At 47.0% G+C, this 22441-nt stretch overlaps 1 protein-coding gene and 1 pseudogene across 2 annotated transcripts in view; one reads left to right on the top strand and one right to left on the bottom strand.

The window, feature by feature from the left end:
• Positions 1-22441, bottom strand: part of LOC308428432 (large ribosomal subunit protein mL39-like) — a 231237-nt pseudogene that overhangs the window by 135215 nt on the left and 73581 nt on the right. The gene's annotated exons all lie outside the window — the stretch shown is intronic.
• The window catches only part of TEP1 (telomerase associated protein 1), a 46673-nt gene that overhangs the window by 17526 nt on the left and 6706 nt on the right, over positions 1-22441 (top strand). Inside the window, exons 17-45 of the mRNA XM_080926849.1 lie at positions 442-501; positions 2373-2531; positions 3147-3323; positions 3577-3697; positions 4361-4485; positions 4700-4813; positions 4908-5022; positions 5150-5344; positions 5449-5624; positions 5705-5861; positions 5974-6153; positions 6576-6668; positions 12287-12419; positions 12575-12725; positions 12967-13100; positions 13251-13339; positions 13442-13556; positions 14769-15009; positions 15175-15292; positions 16102-16226; positions 16322-16421; positions 16604-16759; positions 16897-17109; positions 17307-17460; positions 17566-17778; positions 18756-18913; positions 19252-19365; positions 20879-20986; positions 22288-22420. Of these exons, the coding sequence (XP_080782975.1) occupies positions 442-501; positions 2373-2531; positions 3147-3323; positions 3577-3697; positions 4361-4485; positions 4700-4813; positions 4908-5022; positions 5150-5344; positions 5449-5624; positions 5705-5861; positions 5974-6153; positions 6576-6668; positions 12287-12419; positions 12575-12725; positions 12967-13100; positions 13251-13339; positions 13442-13556; positions 14769-15009; positions 15175-15292; positions 16102-16226; positions 16322-16421; positions 16604-16759; positions 16897-17109; positions 17307-17460; positions 17566-17778; positions 18756-18913; positions 19252-19365; positions 20879-20986; positions 22288-22420 (4127 nt within the window). The remainder of the gene's footprint in view (positions 1-441; positions 502-2372; positions 2532-3146; positions 3324-3576; positions 3698-4360; positions 4486-4699; positions 4814-4907; positions 5023-5149; positions 5345-5448; positions 5625-5704; positions 5862-5973; positions 6154-6575; positions 6669-12286; positions 12420-12574; positions 12726-12966; positions 13101-13250; positions 13340-13441; positions 13557-14768; positions 15010-15174; positions 15293-16101; positions 16227-16321; positions 16422-16603; positions 16760-16896; positions 17110-17306; positions 17461-17565; positions 17779-18755; positions 18914-19251; positions 19366-20878; positions 20987-22287; positions 22421-22441) is intronic.

Consider the following 22441-nt stretch of genomic DNA (forward strand, 5'->3'; position numbering starts at 1 on the left):
TTTTCCCCTGTGTGTTACTAGGTACTGGACCTATAGCTTTGCTCCTTCTAGGCAAGCATCCTACTACTGAGCTATTAGATTCTGGACCTATAGCTTTGCTCCTTCTGGGCAAGCATCCTATCACTGAGCTATTAGATACTGGACCTATAGCTTTGCTCCTTCTGGGCAAGCATCCTATCACCGAACTGTACTCTGGCCACGTAATTCTATTAAGATTGGGTGCACTCAGGATGATACAGCTCCTGATCACAAAACTGTTATACAGAGGTGAGGTGTATCTTAAAGTATTGGGGAGCAGAGTCTATGTATGTGGCCTTGGCTGGCTTTGAACTTGTTGTCTTCCTGTCTTCCGGGGCAGGTACTGGGATTGCAGGTGTCACCCACCACACCTGGCTCCAGGAATCAGTATCAGTGCTTAGCGACCGCTTCTTCCTTTGGCAGGTCACCAAATTTGAATTCCAATGATGTGACACTCTCGGGCTGCACTGACGGGATCCTGAAGTGAGTACAGAGTGGGCATCGGAGGGGACGGAGCTACGTTAGAATGAGCCTGAGGGTCCTCTATGCCTGTTGGCCCATTGGTTTGATTTTCAGAATAAGATGGTTTATTTCCCTTCACAGATGTCTAGGCTTATCAGCAACACAGTGTGATAGGGACTCCAACCTTCACTGTCTTAGCGCTTAATCACTTTCAGTGGCCTCTACCTCCTGGCTAAAGATGGCTCTGTGTTCTGTACACACACACTCACACTATATATATATATATATATATATATATATATATATATATATATATATATATATATATATATATATATATATCTCCAATGGTTTATATAGCATTCTATGCTATATCCAATAAGAAAGAGGGACATGGGCTGGAGCACCGGCTCATCGGTTAAGAGTATATACTGCTCTTGCGTAGGTCATGGGTCTGTGGATCTGGTTCCCAGTACCCATGCCAGGTGGCTCCCAATAACCTGTAATTCCATCAGGCCCAAAGGGATCCAACAGCTTTCTGCATCTCCAGATTCGATGCCTCCCCAGACACTGCACTTGTGCACACAAACCCATGGGCACATGATTATTTTTTTAGCTTTTGAAATTAAGTTATAATTACATCATTTTCCCCTTCTCTTTCCACTCCCCAACCCCTCCCGTGATTTGCTCCTTGCGTATCCTCTCAAACATATAGTCTCTTTTTCTTTGTCACTATTACACACACACACACACACACACGCACACGCACACGACTGTAACTAGCTCAGTTCATCTGGAGTTACTTGAATGTGAATGATTTCAGGCTGACCACTGGTATTGGAAGACTCTCTTCCACCCTCAGCATCCCTTAGCTGCCTGTGGTTCTGTGTTTAGGGGTGGTACCCAGTGGGTCTCTTGGTGGTGGTGTACTTGTTCAGGTTTTATTTAGGCAGCCACACAGAGGCATATACACAAACACATAATGGAAACTTAAAAAAATTAAAAACAAAAAAACCGAAGGCTGAGTGTGGAGCCGCAACGCCTTGTTTTCCCTTGAGAATCAATAGCAGGCAGATCCCTCTGAGTTTGAGGTTCGCTTGGTCTACACAGTAAGTTCCAGGCTAACCAGTTCTTCATAGTGAGACCCTGTTGAGATAGAGAGAGAGAAAGAGGGAGAGAGGGAAAGAGGAGAGATATGAAGAAATGACATTACTTTTATGTGTCTGAGTGTTTTGCTTTCATATGTGTATATACCTGGTGGGCAAGGCCAGAAGGCATCAGCTTCCCTAGAACTGGAGTTACAGACAGATGTTAACATCCATGTGGGTGTGTGGGTGAGGGAACCCTTCCTCTGGAAGAGCTGCAGGTGCTTCTTGACTTCCTTGTTTGTTTCCTCCTCTCAAGTTTTCCTTGGATGTCCTCCACGATCTTCAACCCATGTCGGGAAGGGTCAGGCAATAGGAAGCCACTGTAGTTTGTACAGAGCTGATAACCCGGACAGGGAAGGTCTTAACCTGTCCAGTTTTCTAACAGGGCTCTACGGTTACCATGCACAGTGAGTGGGAGGGGCTGGTGGCACCCTTTATCCCAAGTGTTCTGTAGCCTTATTTTCTAGTACACTTTCCTGGCTTGTAGTTATCTTTTTCTGGCTAGCTTTTTTTTTTTTTTTTTTTTATGGAAGTCTCTTTATATTAGTCCCAGGCTCTCCTCAGCTTGTGACTCCCTCTAGCTCAGGTTGAGAATTGTGAACACGACATACCAGGCCCGCTCTGTGGCTGTCTTGCTGAGGGAAGCCACTGAACTGGGCAAGCATGTCTTCGCCACCTATTTCTCTTGAGACACCTTCCCGGTTCTGATCTCCAATAATCTATTTTCATCATGTGTTTTGTTAGGTTCGTTGCCGAGCACGGAGCCTCTCATCTTCTGGAACATGTGGACCAACTAGATAAAATTTTCAAGATCCCTCCACCCCCCGGAAAGGCAAATGTCCCATCTCTCCGGCCACTGGAAGAGAACATCCCTAGTCCCTTGGGTCCTGTTTCCCAGTATGGGTCAGTCTAGGTTGTGTGACCTTTGAGAACTGGGAGGTTTGCCATCTGAACTTGGGGAAATCCTGAGACTGCCATTCTTAAGTCACCTATGGGGGTGGGGTATCTGCATTTGTTCTGTTTATTAGGGTATTTGTTTTTTAGGGCAGGGGCTTCCTGGAAACTGTCCGATTATGTACCTATTCCTTGCTTTACTAGAGAAAAAAAAAAGGTTGAATGTAGGGAGGGTAGCAGGCTCTACATCGATATAACCAGGGCTTAGGCAAAAGGCTTGGGGCACAGGCTCTGGCTTTCCACCCACGGTTTGCCGAATGATAGATTGGTTGTCTTAATTTCTTAAAGATGTAGTTGAGAATAAGGTTAAGGATTCCATTGGTCGAGTCGTAACTTTTCAATGATTTTTTTTTCTGAAGAAAGAGGCACGTAAGAAATGGCAAGTGGGGCTCAAATTTCAGGTTTCTGTTACGAGTCCTACAGCTAGCACAGACTCTGGAGGCCTGCAAGACACCCATCTGCTGTCTGTTAGAGTTCGTGCCAAGTGCAGAAGGGCCATTGCACTTGTAACTGTCGGGTGGGGACTGACCCCTAGGCTGAGCCCGACCCTCCACTTGCCCCCAGATGGCGCAACATCCGGCTCTTCATTTCATCCACTTTCCGTGACATGCATGGGGAGCGAGATTTGCTGATGCGGTCTGTTCTGCCAGCATTGCAGGCCCGAGTGTCCTCACACCGCATCAGTCTTCACGCCATCGACCTGCGATGGGGTATCACGGAGGAAGAGACCCGTAGGAACAGGTGCGGGGGCCACAGGGGAGAGGGGCTAGCTCAGGGGTGAGCGGATTGAGTGGGGGGGGGGGAACTCAAGGATCAGGACTACAAGAACAAATGAGGGTGAGGGCGAACTTTACCCTTTAGGTACCGACAGGAACTTTATGTTCACTTTGCCCGGCGTGACTCAAAAGGGTCCCGCGTTTGTTTGTATTTGTGCTTCTATTGCTTGAAACTGCCCCTCCCCTACTCCTTCCTGTTCCCATCATCATACCTACAGACAACTGGAAGTGTGCCTTGGGGAGGTGGAGAACTCACAGCTGTTTGTAGGGATCCTGGGCTCCCGCTATGGCTACATTCCCCCCAACTATGACCTGCCCGACCATCCCCACTTTCGCTGGGTAAGGTAGACAAAGTTGGAGGGGCTGGGGAAGAAACGGGTGGGGAAACGTCCTGGGATGGTGTCCCCGCAGGTCCTTGAGTCTTGATGTGAAACACGGGCAGACACAGACCACAGCCTAAATGAAGCAGTTCCTTTGACAGGGATTTCTGCCCTGGGTTCTCAGAGCGTTGAAGGTTGAGACAGCTTTTACCATCAGATAGATAGTTTGGGTAAAAGAATCAGGAATTCCAGGCCAGCCTGGGCAACTGACATTGTCTCAGAATATAATGAAAAAGGTCAGGGGAGCTGGATATGGTGACTCATGTTTTTAATGCCAGCATTAGGAAGTGAGCTCCAGGCCAGCAAGGGCCACATAGTGAGACCCTCTTTCTCTCTCATGCACACACAAAAAGGTCTGGGAATATAGTTTGGTGGTAGGATACTTGCCAACCACGTATATGGTTCTGAATCCAATCTTCAACACTGAGGGAAAAAATGCATTTTAAAATACCTAGTACCTGTCAATCATTCGATAATCATTAGCTGGTAACTGTTTTACAGCCTGTCTCTGGAGGTAGGACACAAGCTTACAGAGAGAAAGGTGACCTCAGGCATTTGAAGGTTTCCAGAGATGGGTGGATGCTTGGGACTGACCCTGCCTGTGTCTTCTCTCTCCATGCAGACTCGACAGTACCCTTCAGGGCGCTCGGTGACAGAGATGGAGGTGATGCAATTCCTGCACCGGGACCAACGCTCGCAACCTTCCGCCCAGGCTCTCATCTACTTCCGAGACCCTGGTTTCCTTAGGTACCTTCTGCTGCCCCCACAGAACGCCAGTCCTCACCCCCCCCATTCAGTGCTGAAAGAAACAGGCCTCAGAGAGCATGCTTTTTGGCACCCCAAGTCAGATCTCTACCTGAATGCAAAGTTTCGGGGGGGGGGCAGAGCCTTATCTCCTGGCTGATGACAGGAGACAGGGGTCTGAGTCTGGTCCCACCCCTGGGGTGTCTTTTGTGGTCAGCTCTGTGCCAGATGCCTGGAAACCTGACTTTATTTCTGAGTCAGAAGAGGCTGCACACCGGGTCTCAGAACTGAAGCAATACCTATGCAAACAGAAAGAGGTCACCTGTCGCAGGTGAGCTGACACAGGTGGAGGCACCTATCCACCAGAGGGCTGCTGCAGGGAGCCAGGCTTACTCTGACTACTTGGGGTTATGTTTCCCCTACAGGTACTCCTGTGGGTGGGGTGGTGTAGCAGCTGGCCGGCCCTACACCGGGGATCTGGAGGAGTTTGGACAGCTGGTTCTCCAGGATGTGTGGAGCATGATCCAGAAGGTCCTGCAGGTCAGCAGGAATGCTGAAGACAGAGGGGATCGAGCTTGGTAGTTCTGGGTGGGAAGCAAGTTGGTATGTTTTAGGCCAAGAGGTCCCAAGAAACGTGGAAACATAATCAGTGCTCTGTGACCCTCAGCCCGGGGCCCAGCTGGAGCAGCCAGCATCCATCTCAGAAGATGATTTGATCCAGACCAGCTTTCAGCAGCTGAAGAACCCACCGAGTCCTGCGCGGCCACGCCTTCTTCAGGATACAGTGCGGCAGCTGCTGCTGCCTCGCGGAAGGCTGAGCCTAGTGACTGGGCAGGCAGGACAGGGAAAGACTGCCTTCCTGGTATGAACCTCAGGCAGGAGGAAGAGCTTCCGAGCTAAGGAGGTAGGGCGGGGAGATGGTGCACAAACTGAAATGTAAACATGGCTCTGTTTTGCCCCGTGCAGGCATCCCTTGTGTCTGCCCTGAAGGTTCCTGACCAGCCCAACGTGCCCCCGTTCGTTTTCTTCCACTTTTCGGCAGCCCGCCCCGACCAGTGTCTTGCTTACAACCTCCTCAGACGCCTCTGTACCCATCTGCATCAAAAACTGGGAGAGCCGAGCGCCCTCCCCAGCACTTACAGGTGTGTACCTCAAGATTAGCCAGCCGCGTTGCCATCCCTGCTCCCCTGCCTCTGACCCCGGCGGTCTCCTTCACACACAGAGGCCTGGTGTGGGAACTGCAGCAGAAGCTGCTCCTCAAATCGGCTCAGTCGCTGCTACCTGGTCAGACTTTGGTCCTTGTCATCGACGGGGCAGATAAGTTGGTGGATCATAATGGCCAGCTGATTTCAGACTGGATTCCCAAGTCTCTTCCACAGGTGAGTGTGAGGCCAACCTGAGAAAGGTGCGTGGGTGATCGGGATAGCGACTTCTCTAATGCTCTTCTTTTTTCTCCCTCTGCCTTTCTGTTCCTTTGTGCAAATGTCACAGCGAGTGCACCTGGTGCTGAGTGTGTCTAGTGACTCAGGCCTGGGCGAGACCCTTCAGCAAAGTCAGGGTGCTTATGTGGTGGCCTTGGGGTCTTTGGTCCCATCTTCAAGGGCTCAGCTGGTGAGAGAGGAGCTAGCGCTGTATGGGAAACGGCTGGAGGAGTCACCTTTTAACAACCAGGTTTGGACCCAGACCATCACTAATGGGGATGTGGGATGCATCCGGGAACCATGACGGTGCAGCTGCTGAGGCCACTAGCTGCCGTCCTAGCACTGCCTTTGAGTTTCTCCAGATCTGTCAGGGAAAGTTGTTCATAAGATACCTCTGATGTTTCAGAAGACCACCCAGACTTTTCCATGGTGAACAGTCTTGGGGGAGGAGGAGGACAATGGTAGCTAAGGGGTGTCAGGCTGAGGGGTGCAAGTTTTTCCGACAGGATGTAGCTAGGATGTAGGGTGGGGTATGGGTTTTGAGGTGATGTTATATACCCACCCTTTAATTAGACTCTCAGAGGAGGGGACACGTAACAATTAGCTTGCAGCAGAGGCAGCTGTGCCTTCCGTGATCTCCTGAATAATGCCGAGTCCTCCAAATCCCACCAGATGCGGCTGCTGCTGGCAAAGCAGGGTTCAAGCCTGCCACTGTACCTGCACCTGGTCACTGACTACCTGAGGCTCTTCACACTGTACGAACAGGTTAGTTGTTCTTTATCCACAAAGTCCTTTTTTAAAATTAGATATTCTCTGTATTTACATTTCAAAAGTTATCCACTTTCCTCCCATTGCCATCCCCCTCCCCCTCCCATTGCTTCCATGAAGGTGCTCCCTCTCCCCACCACCCTCTCCTCTCTCAGCACATTGGCATTCCCCTACACTGTGAAAACAGGCCTTCACTGGACCAAAGGCCTCTTCTCCCTTTAACGGCAGACAATGCTGTCCTCTGCTACATATATAACTATGGGTCTCTCCATGTGTGCTCACTGGTTGGTGTTTTAGTCCCTGTGAGCTCTGGAGGATTTGTTTGGTTGATATTGTTGTTCTTCCCATGGGGTTGCAAACTCTTTCAGCTCCTTCAGTCCTTTCTCTATCTCCTTCATTGGGGTCCCCGTGTTCAGTCCAATGGTTAGCTGCAAGCATCCTCAACTGAATCAGTATGACTATGACAGAGCCTCTGAGGAGACATTCATATCAGGCTCCTGCCAGTAAGCACTTCTTGGCATCAGCAACAATGCTTGGGTTTGGTGGCTGCATATGGGGTGGATCCCTAGGTGAATGATCTTTGCTTCAATCCTTGCTCCTCTATTTGTCCCTGTATTTCCTTCCGTGAGTGTTTTGTTCTTCCTTCTAAGAAGGACTGAGGCATCCACATTCTGGCCTTCCTTCTTTTTAGGCTTCATAAAGTCTGTGAATTGTTTCTGGATATTCAGAGCTTTTTGGGTTAGTGTCCACTTATCAGTGAGTGCATACCACGAGTGTTCTATTTTGACTGTGTTACCTCTCTGAAGATAATGACTTCTAGTTCCATCCATTTGCCTAAGAATTTCATGAAGTTATTGTTTCTATTGGCTGAGTAGTGTGAATGTACTTCATTGTGTAAATGTACTACAATATTTGTCCACAAATCCAACCATACAAAGGATAATAGATGGAAAGCTCAAACACAAGGAGGGAAATTACATCTTGAAAAGCAGGAAAATAATCTTCTTGCAACAAATCCAAAAGAAGAAAACCACACAAACATAATTATACCTATAATAACAAAATAACAGGAAATAACAATCCCTATTCCTTAATATCTCTTAACATCAGTGGTCTCAGTTCTCCAATAAAAAGACATAGACTATCAGTCTGGATATGTAAACAGGATCCAGCATTTTTCTGCATACAGGAAACTCATCTCAGTAACAAAGACAGACACTACCTCAGAGTAAAAGGCTGGGAAAACTTCCAAGCAAATGGTCCCAAAAAACAAGCTAGAGTAGCCATTCCAATATCAAATAAAATAGGTTCTCAACCAAAAGTTATCAAAAAAAATAAGAAAGGACACTTTTTATTCACCAAAGGAAAAATTTATCAAGATAAACTCTCAATCCTGAACATCTATACTCCAAATATAAGAGCACTCACATTCATAAAAAAACTCCACTAAAGCTCAAAGCATATATTGTACCACACACAATAGTAGTGGGAGACTTCAACACCCCACTCTCATCAATGGACAAATCATGGAAGCAGGAACTGAACAGAGACACAGTGAAACTAACGGAAGTTATGAACCAAATGGATTTAACAGGCATCTATAGAATATTTTATGCTAAAACAAAAGAATACACCTTTTTCTCAGCACTTCATGGCACCTTCTCCAAAACTGACCATATCTTCAGTCACAAAACAAGCCTCAACTTATTCAAGAAGACTGAAATAATTTCATGCATCCTCGAAGATTACTATGGACTAAGTAAGTCTTAAGGTCTTCAATAACAACAAAAACAAAAAAAAAGTCTACATACACATGGAAGCTGAATGATGCTCTACTCAATGATAACTTGGTCAAGGAAGAAATAAAGAAATTAAAGACTTTTTAAAACTTAACAAATATGAAGGCCCAACATACCCAAACTTATGGGATATAATGAAAGGAGTACTAAGAGGAAAACTCATAGCTCTGAGCGACTCCAAAAAGAAACTGAAGAAAGCATACATTAACAGCTTGACAGCACACCTAAAAGCTCTAGAACAAAAGAAAGCAAATGCACTCAAGAGAAGTAGGTGGCAGGAAATAATGAAACTCAGAGTTGAGACCTACCAAGTAGAAACAAAAAGAACTATACAAAGAATCAACATAACCAGGAGCTGTTTCTTTGAGAAAATCAACAAGATCAATTAACCCTTAGCCAGACTAACCAGAGCACACAGAGACAGTATCCAAATTAACAAAATCAGAAATGAAAGGGGAGATATAACAACAGAAACAGGAAATTCAAGAAATCATCAGATCCTACTACAAAAGCCTATATTCAACAAAACTGGAAAATCTAGAGGAAAGAGAAATTTTCTAGACAGATACCAGGTACCAAAGTTAAATCAGGATCAGATAAACCATCTAAAAATCCCATAAACCCTAAAGAAATAGAAGCAGTCATTCAAAGCCTCCCAAACAAAAAAAGCCCAGGACCAGTGGGTTCAGTGCTGAATTCTATCAGACCTTCATAGAAGACCTAATACCAATACTCTCCAAACTATTCCACAAAATAGAAACAGAGGGAACACTACCCAACTCATTCATTGAAGCCACAATTAAGCTCATTTTTAAACCACACAAAGACCCTACAAGGAAAGAGAACTCCAGACTATTTTTCCACATCAATATCAATACAAAAATACTCAATAAAATTCTTGCAAACCAAATCCAACAATATATCAAAATGATCATTCACCATGATAAAGTAGGCTTCATCCCAGAAATGCAGGGGTGGTTCAATACACAGAAATCCATCAATGTAATCTACTATATAAACAAACTCAAAGGAAAAAAAAAAACACATGATCATTTCATTAGATGCTAAGAAAGCATTTGACAAAATTTGACTTCCCTTCATGTTAAAAGTCTGAGGAAGATCAGGAATTCAAGGCCCATACCTGAACATAGTAAAAGTAGTATACAGCAAACCAGTAGCCAACATCAAACTAAATGATGAGATATTTGAAGCAATCCCACTAAAATCAGGGATTAGACAAGGCTGCCCACTCTCTCCCTACCTATTCAGTACAGTGCTAGAAGTCCTGGCTGGAGCAATTAGGCAGCAAAAGAAAGTCAAAGGGATACAAATTGGAAAGGAAGAAGTCAAAATATCACTATTTGCAGATGATATGATAGTATACTTAAGTGACCCCAAAATTTCATCAGAGAACTCCTGAAGCTGATAAACAACTTCAGCAAAGTGGCTGGATATAAAATTAACTCAAACAAATCAGTAGCCTTCCTCTACTTAAAAGAGAAACAGGTTGAGAAAGAAATTAGGGAAACAACACCCTTTACAATAGTTACAAACAATATGAAATACATTTGTGTGACCCTAACCAAGCAAGCAAAAGATCTGTGTGACAAGAACTTCAAGTCTCTGAAGAAGGAAATTGAAGAAGATCTCAGAAGATGGAAAGATGTTCATGGATTGAAAAGATCAACATAGTAAAAATGGCCATCTTGCCAAAAGCAATCTACAGATTCAATGCAATCTCCATCAAAATTTCAACTCAGAAAAAAAAAATCCAACTCAGTTCTTCATAGAGTTAAAAAGAGCAATTTGCAAATTCATTTGGAATAACAAAAAACCCAGGATATCGAAAACTATTCTCAACATAAAAGAACTTCCGGGGCATCACCATCCCTGACCTTAATCTATGTTACAGATTAATCATGTATTAGTCATGATAAAAAAACTGCCTGAAATTGGTACAGAGACAGTCAGGTAGATCAATGGAACAGAACTGAAGACCCAGAAATGAACCCATACACCTATGGTTACTTAATCTTTGTCAAAGGACCTGAAAACATTCAATGGGAAAAGGACAGTCTCTTCAACAAATGGTGTTGGTCCAACTGGCACTCAGCATGCAGAAGAATGAAAATAGACCCTTTCTTATCTCCTTGTACAAAGCTCAAGTGTAAGTGGATCAAAGACCTCTACATAAAACCAGGTACACTGAAACTAATATAGGAGAAAGTGGAGAAGAGCTTAGAACACATAGGCACAGGGAAAATTTTCTTGAACAAAATACCAATGGCTTATGCTCTAAAGTCAAGAATTGACAAATGGAATCTCATGAAATTGCAAAGCTCTATAAGGCAAAGGACACTGTCAAAAAATATAAAATGGCAACCAACAGCTTGGCAAAAGATCTTTACTAATCCTACATCTGATATAGGGCTAGTATCCAACATATAGAAAGAACACAAGAAGTTAGACTCCAGATAATCAAATAATTCTATTTAAAACGGGGTACAGAGCTAAACAAAGAATTCTCAACTGAAGAATATTGAATGGCTGAGAAGCACCTAAAGAAATGTTCAACTTCCCTAGTCATCAGGGAAATGCAAATCAAAAGAATCCTGAAATTCCACCTCACAGCAGTCAGAATGGCTGAGATAAAAAACTCAGGTGACTGCAGATGCTGGTGAGGATGTGCAGGAAGAGGAAAACTCCTCCATTGTTGGAGGGGTTGTAAGCTGGTACACCCACTCTGTATATCAATCTGGCAGTTTCTCAGAAAATTGGACATAGTGCTACCTGAGGACCCAGCTATACCACTCCTGGGCACATACACTAAATACGCTCCAACATATAACAAGGACACATGCTTCACCACGTTCATAGCAGCCTTATTTATAATATCCCCAAAGTCTTAACGTATTTTCCATTGCTGTTAGCCTTTTTGGGCTTTATCCCTCATACCTGCCTGTTTTAGTTGCTTTTCTGTTGTTATGATAAAATACCCTGACAGAAGCAGCTTAGGAAGGAAGGCTTTATTTGGCTCACAGTTGGAGTTTATATTCTGTTGTTGAAGGGTTATAGTGACAGGAGCTTGGAGCCACTGGTCACATTGTACCTGCTGAGAAAGAAAGAGCTATAAATGCTGTGCTCAACACAGTTTTAATGTGCAGGGTATCAGCCAAGGGAATGATGCTACCCACAGTGGATAGGTCTTTCAACCTCAAGTTCCCAGGATATGAGCAGAATGAAACCTGATTTTTGACAAAATATTACACAAGTATTCCCTATCTGAGTTTTTGATCAAGTGCTCTTGCTGTCTGAAACTTCTGGTATAATTCTTTTCTTAGTTTTATTTTCTGCTGCTGTGATAAAACACTGATACAGGTTACTTAAGGGTATAAGCATTTCTTGGCCATAGTTCACAGGTATCGTTCATCATGGTGAGGAAGCCAAGAGGATCCTGAATCAGGAAGCAGAGGACGAATGCGTATTGCTGCTCAGCTTCCTTACTTTAAACAATATTATCAAATCTATTCATTTTATTTTATGTGTGACCGTTCAACCTATGTGTACACTGTGTGTATGCTTGGTGCCCAGGGAGGTTAGAAGAAGGCATCAGATCCCCAGGAACTGGAGTTACGGACGGTCCTGAACCATCACGTGGGTCTGGGTAGTAAACCTTCGTCCTCTGCAAGAGTAACAAGTGCTCTTCACTGCTGAGTCATCTCTCCAGTCCTTTAGCTTTTCTTACTGCTGGAGTCTCCTGTCCGCCTACCCCACCCCCACAACCCCACCCCATAAGGCCTCCTCTTTCACTCTCAGGTGTCAGAGAGACTTCGAACCCTGCCCGGCACTCTCCCGCTGCTGCTACAGCACATCCTGAGTACCTTGGAGCAAGAGCATGGCCATGATGTACTCCCTCGAGCTTTGACTGCCCTTGAGGTCACACGTAATGGTCAGTGTCTGGGGGAAGAATGGGAGGCTGAAGGCTCAGCTGTTGGCTAACCTTAGTTCAGCCGGGATATCAGCCAGAGGTGCCCGGAGAGGTCGTGTATAGTGACGATGGACTCCTTGTGTGGTTTTGGGCTGTCAGAGAGTTTACATTTCCAGGTTTGACTGTGGACCAGCTGCACGCAGTCCTGAGCACATGGTGGACTTTGCCCAAGGAGACTAAGAGCTGGGAAGAAGCAGCGGCTGCCAGTCACAGTGGAAACCCTTACCCCTTGGGTCCGTTTGCCTACCTTGTCCAGAGTCTACGCAGGTAATGCTTCCCCAGCTGAGCTCTTAGCAGCCTCCCCGCGTCTCCAGTTAGGACATCATTAGATTCTTTCTTCATCCCACGCGTTCTTTGGTATAGCCCCACACTCGCCTCCCAGGTCCTGAATGCTGCTCGTCCAGTTTCCATTCTGCAGTGGGAATGCCAGCACATTGCTGGCCCGCGTGTTCACTGCCTGGCTCTGCTTCTCCTCCCTCATTCTTCTCCCTTCTTCTCTTGAGGACAGTTTATTAGGCGAGGGCCCGGTGGAGCGCCCCGGTGCCCGTCTCTGCCTCTCTGATGGGCCTCTGAGGACCGCAGTTAAACGTCGCTATGGGAGAAGGCTGGGGCTAGAGAAGACTGCGCATGTCCTCATTGCAGGTGATTACGGCCCGAGTCAGCCTGGCCGGGAGTATGGGGCTTGGACATGGAGGTCGATACCACACGCTGGCCGCTGGGTAGTTTACTCTGCTGCAGCCTGAGCTTGGATGTGCTGCCGCGGTAAGCCCTTCTCAATGTCTGCTCTTGCAGCTCACCTCTGGAAGATGTGTGATCCTGATGCCTCAGGCACCTTCCGAAGCTGCCCTCCTGAGGCCCTGAAAGATTTACCTTACCATCTGGTTAGTCCCCGGACCTCTTAGATTCCTTAGTCCCCGTATCTGCGTGGGCCGTTCTTAGACTGCTCTCCCCTTTCTCACCCGAGTCCAATCTGCTCTGCCCAGCTCCAGAGCAGGAACCACGGTCTCCTTGCAAAGTTTCTTACCAATCTCCATGTGGCAGCTGCATATCTGGAAGTGGGTCTGGTGCCTGACCTCCTGGAGGCGTATGGACTCTATGGTGAGATAAGTCACTACATTCTTTCTTTTGGGATGTGGGATAACCTGCTCGAGGGCAGGTCCACATTTCCATTCCAACCTAAAAATGCCCCAAATGTAAGCAGATGAGTCTTAGGAAAACCCTTTGCTTAGACCTCTTCGGTAGCATTTCGGTTTGTATTGTACAGTGAATTATTATCTAGGAAGTTTGTCAAAATTATAGATGCTGAGGTCACAAGATTTCACTTTCCTAGGTCTTCGGTGGAAACCAAAGCTTTATGTTTTGAGTAGGTGTTCCTGATGTGAAGTTCAGAGGGTGATACTCCCTTAGATACTTAAAAATTTAAATAGACCATATAATTAGACGTGGTGCTGAGGTTAATGGTTTCCTAATGATACTGTGTTTTCTGACCCTCTCCCTTGGTGAGTGTATGTTTGTGTGCATGTGTGAGTGTGTATGAGAATGTTTGTGTGGTTTTGTACGAGTGTGTATATTTGTGTGAGAGTGTGTATGTGTGTGTATGCATTTGTGTGAGGGTGTGTGTATTTATGTGAGGGTATGTATGTGTGTTTTTGTATGTGAGTCTGTGTGTTTGTGTGTATATGTTTGTGTGAGTATGTCTGTGTGTTTTTATTTGTGAGTGTGTATATTTATGTGTATGTGTGTGTTTTTTAAGACTTACTTTATTTATTTATTTATTTATTTATTATAACTACACTGTAGCTGTCTTCAGACACACCAGAAGAGAGTATCAGATCCCATTACAGAAGGTTGTGAGCCACCATGTGGTTGCTGGGATTTGAACTCAGGACCTCTGGAAGAGCAGTGCTCAACCACTGAGCCATCTCTCCAGCCCATGTATGTGTGTTTGAGTGTGTATGTGTGAGTGTGTATTTGTGTGTGTGTGTGAATTCGGCACACAGCCATCTACAGAGGCCAGAGGAGCTCTTAGTTGTCTGTTGCTCTCCACCTATTCTGCTGAGAGAGGGTCTCTCAGAATCTGGAGCTCACTGGTTTTTGGTTAGGCTGATGTCCAACAAACTCCAGTGGTTCTCCCGTCTGCCCTGTCCCACCCCAGCACCAGGGCCACAGGCGCGTGTGGCCACACCTGACTTTTTCTGTAGCTGCTGCTTGGGGATCTGAACTCAGGTCCTCATGCTTGCGCAGCAAGTTCTCCAACCCATGGAGTCACCTCCTCAGCGACTCTCAGTCTCCCTTTCTCTTCAAAAATAGCTTCTTCAAAGCCTGAGGCAACCCAGAAGCTCCCGGAGGCAGATGTTGCTGCATTCCATAACTTCCTGAGACAACAGGCTTCACTCCTTACCCAGTATCCTTTGCTCCTGCTCCAGCAGGCAGCTAGCCAGCCTGAAGAGTCACCCGTTTGCTGCCAGGCCCCTCTGCTCACCCAGCGATGGCACAAACGGCTCACACTGAAATGGATTAATAAACCCCAGACCTTGAAGGGTCAGCAAAGGTAAGACCCTTGAGCCTAGCTTTGGTAAGCCAGGACAGACTGGAGTTACTGTCTACTACCTCTAGAGAGAGGGAGGGCTCAGACACAGAGATGTAGAACTTGGTTCCTGTTGGCTTTCTTTCCCTCACTTTCTCTTTCGTCCTTTTTTTTTTTCTCCCTCTCTAGCTTGTCTCTGACAATTTCCTCATCCCCAACCGCTGTGGCCTTCTCCCCTAATGGGCAAAGAGCAGCTGTGGGGACCGCCAGTGGGACAATTTACCTGTTGAACTTGAGAACTTGGCAGGTATGATGCTGAAGGCAAGGCAGAGTGACTGTCAGAAAACCCTCTCACGTAGTGCCCGGAAGGTCTAGGCAAGCTGGGAACACCCTTAATACTCTGGTTGACTCAGCGACTTTACTCAACTCATGTCAAAGGCTCGTTCAACAACAGCTGGGTATGATAGTCCACACCTGTGATCCCAGGATCAGGGAGACTGGGGCAGGAGGATTGTGAGCTCAAAGCCAGCCTGGGGCTGCATAGAGCAAAATGAAACCCAAACGACAGGCATGGCTGCTCAGCATTACTGTTTGGATTCCGTTCAGGGCACATGACTTAGTGTTCTGAGGAACACAGGGCTCAGAACCAGGACCCAGTTGTTTACAATTTATGAGAGTTGTGTAGATAGAGGAGGACCTCAGATGGAGAAAGGTGGGTGTTCTGGATTACACAGGGGACCTTGGCACAGACATGTGGGAAGGTGGTCCTGTAAATGTCTGTGCATGATCGCAGCCGTGGGTAACTGGACTGGAGAGAGGAGACAGCCACAGCTTTCTCTCCTTACCCAAACCACCCTTCACCCCTGTGCACACACAGTTATGTAACACCCTTTCCCTAGAACCCTGAAAATTTGTGGTATGGGGTCTTGGGGTGGGGAAAGGTCACCCCACTTTGATTATGAGGTACACTTGAACCTGTATTTGGACTGGGAGTGTAGACAGCCAAGGACTTAAACCCCTTTTGCCTTGGCCTTTTTATGGCTGGGGCCTGGAATGGGTCAGATTTGGAGGACTGGGGTTGTCACCTGACCCACACTTCCCAACTGGCCGTTTCAGGAAGAGAAGGCTCTGGTGAGTGGCTGTGATGGAATTTCTTCTTTTGCATTCCTCTCGGACACTGCCCTGTTCCTGACTACGTTTGATGGGCTCCTGGAGCTTTGGGACCTGCAACATGGTTGTTGGTAAGACTCTGTGTGAGAGGCCCGGAGAGAAATGAGTGGGGAGAGAGTCTAATTGCCAGAAGACCCAGGACCCTGACTTCTTTTTCCTGGGGCAGGGTGTTCCAGACCAAGGCTCACCAGTACCAAATCACTGGCTGCTGCCTGAGCCCAGACCGCCGCCTGCTGGCCACTGTGTGTTTGGGCGGATACCTAAAGGTAACAAAAAGTGACCCTCAACCATGAGCCGTAACTGGCTTTGTTGCTCACCATGGCAAGCAAGTCTTAGGGAAGCCTGGATGAGGCGGGGGACTGGATGAGATCACCCCCAGGAGCTCCAGGGCTGAGAGGCTCTGCCATTTGTGTCCAGCCCCCTGGTTTCTCCCCTGTCTCTTCTCCAGCTGTGGGACACAGTCCGGGGACGGCAGGCTTTCCAGCACATACATCCCAAGTCTCTGAACTGCGTCGCCTTCCACCCAGAGGGGCAGGTGGTAGCCACGGGCAGCTGGGCTGGAAGCATTACCTTCTTCCAAGCAGATGGACTCAAAGTCACCAAGGTAGGAATGTCCTATGTGGCTCTCCAGGAGAACACGCAGGACCACAGTGAGAATGGAGAATGACAGCTACATTCCATGTCATTTCGAGCCTATACTGAGAACAGGCTCTGCTCTGTTGTTTTTATCTTTCTATCTAGGAACTAGGGGCCCCGGGACCCTCTGTTCGTTCGCTGGCATTCAGTGCACCTGGGAAGGTTGTGGCTGTGGGCCGGATAGATGGGACATTGGAGCTGTGGGCCTGGCAAGAGGGTACGCGGCTGGCGGCCTTTCCTGCACAGTGTGGCCGTGTCTCTGCTGTTCTTTCCTTGCATGCTGGAGGCCGGTTTCTGACGGCTGGAGAAGATGGAAAGGTGAGCTCCCAGAGGGTCTGTGGGTTCAGGGCCAGCGTAGGGATGTATTCACGTAATGCTGGGGCCCAATGCTGAGGATCCTGGAGGAGCTGGATGGTGAGAGAGAGAGGTCTTTTCTGAGGAAAGATGTCCTGGCGGGGGGCGGGGTGGGGAGACACACAGTGGAGGTAAGTACCTTTCCTTTTCTTGCATCCTAGGCTCACTTATGGTCAGGATTTCTTGGCCGGCCCAGGGGTTGCCTGGGCTCTCGTCCTCTTTCTCCTGCACTCTCTGTGGCTCTCAGCCCAGACGGTGACCAGGTGGCTGTCGGGTACCGAGAAGATGGCATTAAAATCTACAAAATTTCTTCAGGTATCAGAGGGGAAGTAGATGGGTTTACACCCTTGGAAAGAAGGCTCCCGCCGCCTCATTTCTTTCCCCAGATGTCTTTCTTTCATGTACGCTTCCATCTTCTAGGTTCCCAGGGGGCTCAGGGGCAAGAGCTAAATGTGGCTGTGTCTGCATTGGTCTGGCTGGGTCCTAGCGTTTTGGTGAGTGGTGCAGAAGATGGATCCCTGCATGGATGGATGCTCAAGGGAAACTCCCTTCATTCCCTGTGGCTGTTATCCAGATACCAGAAGCCTGTGCTGGGACTGGCTGCCTCCCAGGAGCTCTTGGCTTCTGCCTCAGGTACGACTGAGCAGTGTTACTAAATCACGTCTTAGAAATATGCCGGCGTCACCCTTCGATTTATAACTGTATTTATGCATGCTCATCAAAGCCTGTGTGCATGCAGTGTTTATTTCCAACTTTTAAGATGGTTTTGAATTGGTTCTGTTGAAGAGTCAGTTTTTTGTGCAGCCAGGGCTTCTTAAAAGAATTGCCTCTGCTTTGTTCCTCTGGGATTTTAATGTTCTATAGGGGGTCTACTCAAGAAGCCGCAAGCATTTGGCTTCCTTACTTTCTTGCTCTTTTGCTAGGAAATTGCCTTTGGTCCTAAGGAGTGCCTGTTGCTACTTTCTCCAGGAAATTTTAATGCTTTAAGCTTGATTCTTTTTTTTTTTTTAAGTTTAGATTTCTGTCCCAAGTTTGGAGCCTATGCAAGTTTTTGCCCCATGTTGGACATCAATTACTAATGCAATCTTAGAAGGGTGACAGTTTTTCTCTAACCCCAACTAACTCCCAAGTAGCCGAGATAGAGACAGAGACTGTATTTTTATATTATATGCTTACAACACGTAGCTGCGTTATTAATGTACTCGAAACCTCTGATCTCATCTGCCTACCTCCCAACCAAAGTGCCCATTGATACTTGCTTGCCTCTCTCTCTCTCTCTCTCTCTCTCTGTGTGTGTGTGTGTGTGTGTGTGTGTGTGTGTCTTCCTCTCCCCTGGCTGCTGAAGCTGCTGTGAGAAACATGGTGGGCAGTTACAGACACATGGAGCCACACTCCTGACTTGATTCTTCCTTGCAGAAGCTGGGTTGGGTGCAGGGCGTTCCCGTGCTGTGTGCTTGTGTAGTGACTGGCCCTTGCCCAAGACCTCGGCACAGTCAGCCGACCCACCATCCCACTTCCTTGGAGTTGTACTCGGGCGCTGGGCTCTGCTCCCATGCTTTCCTGTGGCTCCTAGGCCAGTCCTGCTTCTGCTTTCTGTTTCACCAATACAGAGGACTTCACGGTACGGCTGTGGCCGAGACAGCTACTGACACAGCCACACGCAGAGGAGTTGCCCTGTGGTGCTGAACTCCGGGGACACGAGGGGCCAGTGTGCTGCTGTAGCTTCAGCCCTGACGGACGCATCTTGGCCACAGCAGGCAGGGATAGGGTGAGCTACAGAAGGATGTAACCCTAGGGCCCCACAGCCTCTCTGTTCCTACATTCCTGAATGGTCTATTCCCATTGCTTTCTTGAACTTTTTGATCTGCCAGATCTGCCTGACACTTTCCTTTAAAAATTCCTGCTTGAAACCAGGTGTGGTGGCACCTACCTTAATCTCAGTACTTGGGAGATAAAGGACAGAGAATCAGATCATTAGCTCGGGAGGTAGTCCATGGCCAGTTCAGGCCTCTCGAGACGTTGTCAGATATAAACAACCCTTTTCGGAGATGGCTTTGGCATTCTTATGGCCCGTGTCCTGAAGAATCCCCATCCTCACCGTCCCAGAATCTCCTCTGCTGGGATGTGAGGACAGCCCCAGCCCCTCTCCTGATTCACACGTTCTCCTCCTGTCATCGTGACTGGATCACTGGCTGTACGTGGACCAGAGACAACATCCTGGTGAGTGCAGCGCTGGGAAGGAGTACGCAGGGCCTCGAGGGAAACAACAGTCTCCGTTTCAAACTTTCTCTAGCATCTACTAATGATAGTCATGCTAACCTTTGCTGGGTATACACAGCCTGCTTTAGGTCTGACAGAAGCTCAGTTATAATTATTACCACAAGTCATCTTTATGACACCCTGCGAGGTAGACCCTATCCTTGGTGTCTTTTTCCCAGAGAAGAAAACCGACCCCAGAAAAGCATCTTCGAGGTCATGCCAGGATAAAGCTGAGCTAAGAAGCATTCCTTTTATTTAAATCCCTTACACTTGTGTGTGCATCCGTGCGTGTGTGCAGAGGGATGTGCCACTGTGCCATGCTGTGTACATGGAGGTTTTCCATATGGGTTTCTAGGGACTGAACTTAGGTTGTTAGGCTCGGTGGCAAGCAGCTCTGCCCACTGGGCCATCCTACCATCCGGAGCCAATAAAGGCTCTGAAAAGAAAGCCCTCTGCCTTTTCGGTGTTGGATAATGAACCCAAGGCCTTGCACATACTAGGCAGGAGCTCTACCATCTAGCCATTCATCTAGCCGAGTGGTTCTTGATCTTCCTAATGGTTTAACCGTTTAATACAGATCCACCTGTAGTGACCCCCAACCATAAAATTATTTCTATTGCTACATCTTCATAACTATAATTTTTCTACTGTTATGAATCATAATGTAAACATCTGATGTGCAGGATGTCTGATAGGTGACTCCTGTGAAAGTGCTGTTCGACCCCCAGAGGGGTCATGACCCACAGACTGAGAACCATTGCTCCAGAGCACACTTTTAAAAGGCTTACATTAAAAAAAAAAAAAATTATTTGTGGGCTGGAGGGATGGCTCAGTGGTTAGAGCACTGACTGCTCTTCCAGAGGTCCTGAGTTTAAATCCCACATGGTGGCTCACAACCATCTGTAATGGGATTTGATGCCTGCTTCTGGTGTGTCTGAGGACAGCTACAGTGTACTCATGTACATGAAATAAATAAATCTTTGAAAGAAATTCTTTTAAAAAGTTATTTGTGTGTCTGTGGGTACTGTGCCTGCAGAGACCAGAAGAGAATGGTAGGTCGTCTGAAACCAAGTTACAGGCCATTGTTAGCTAACTGATCTAGATGCTAAGGAGCAAATTCATATCTAATAGAACAGGGCAGTTTTGCACCTGGAGCCATTTCTGGCCCCAAAGCCCATGTTCCTAACAAGACACAGCTTTGGGATACCTGAGACTGAAAGATGTCGCTGTGATTTATTTGCTCCTAAGGCATAAAACTAATCTTCTTGGGGGTTTGTGGTATTTATTTTTTCTACGTAAAAGTCTTACGCTGTGTTTTAAAAAGATACAAGAAAGGACCCATGCATGGTGCTATATGCCTTTAGCCCTAGCATAGTGAGTTCCAGGCCAACTAGAGCTATGTAGTGAGACCCTGTTTCAAAGCCACACAAACAACATGTCGAAGCAATGTTGATGATCTTGCTCCTCATTCTAGATCTCCTGCTCTAGTGATGGCTCTGTGGGACTCTGGAACCCAGAGGCAGGACAGCAACTTGGCCAGTTTCCAGGTCACCAGAGTGCCGTGAGCAACGTGGTTGCTGTGGTAAGGAAATGGGCTGCACCAGTGTTCTCTGGGAGGGCCAGGAGGATCTGGGGGACTGGATGCATTAGGTATGGAATCTCAGTGGCCTGATATTTGGTGTGCTGGGTATCACATACAAACACATTCTCTAAGTGTTATGAGTTTCTGGCAAGATTTTCCAAGCCACACAACTCCACGATTTTGCACCCCTCACTTTTTTACATCTTCCAAGTCTCTGATGCTTACCTTTGTCTCTCTGGAGGAAGTTGGAGGTCTTAGCCGGATATTGTTCTTGGTGTCTTAATCAGGAATTAAATAAAAGCACACGCAGAAGGGGCTGGAGAGATGGCTCAGCAGCTAAGAACACTTCCAGAAGACCTGAGTTCAATTCCCAACACCCATGTATCTCCAGGGAGACCTTGGAGCCTCTGCCCTCCTTGGGCATCTCCACTCATGTGTATACATCCCACCTCAATGAAACATTTTTAAAACACACACACACAGATTATGAAAGCAGAGAGATACGCTTATTCAAAGCAAAAATAGCACATAGGTAAGATAAGCTGTCTCTGAGCAGTGGTGGTGCAATCCTTTAAGCCTGGAGGCAGAGGCAGGTGGATCTCTGTGAATTCCAGGTCAGCCTGGTCTACAGAGTAAGTTCCAGGACAGCCAGGGCTACACAGAGAAACCCTGACTCAAAACACAAACAAGCAAGTAAAAAGACGTGCTGTCCTGAGTCACAGGCCTCAGGTTACTGGTTAGGGCTTCTTGTATAAAGTCGGAGAGAGAGAAGATCTTGTCTACTAAGGGTGTAGGGTATAGTCTGAGTGCTTATTGTTATCAACAGATTTGAATTAAATACAGGTTTACTTGTTGCATATGCCATTAATCACAATGTGTCTTGCTTTGAATTGTATGCACACAAAATAGTGACACAGATTACTTTATTACACATGCATCCAAAACCAGTTCGGGCCAGATCAGTCTCACTACCCTCATACCCAGACGAGAGTATGATTGGATGGAACCTGTCTATGTTTGATGGATGTTAGCAGGAAGAGAAATGCATTACATTGTTCAAAGAGAGGAACATGTGCAGCTCTGTGCATTTGGGGGACTTAGGCTGCTGACAGATTGTTTGGTGTGTTGTTTGAAGAGCGGAGTGTGTGTAGTACACACAGGTCAGGGTCTCAGGCTGCCAGAAGAATTATTACAAGACAGTCGAATGCATACTTCAAGCTAGTGCAGTCCCTGGCTGCAAATCTACTTTGAGTCTACTTCATTTCCCATGTCCTGCCCACGGTGACTGTTCCCTGACACAGGAGGAGCACATTGTATCTGTGAGCCGGGACGGAACCTTGAAAGTGTGGGACCATCAGGGTGTGGAGCTAACCAGCATCCCTGCCCACTCTGGACCCATCAGCCAATGTGCAGCTGCTCTGCAACCTCGTCCAGGTATCGGACTGCCAGCCTCTC

Source organism: Micromys minutus (assembly GCF_963924665.1).
Source record: "Micromys minutus genome assembly, chromosome: 12".
NCBI classification, from domain to species: Eukaryota; Metazoa; Chordata; class Mammalia; order Rodentia; family Muridae; genus Micromys; species Micromys minutus.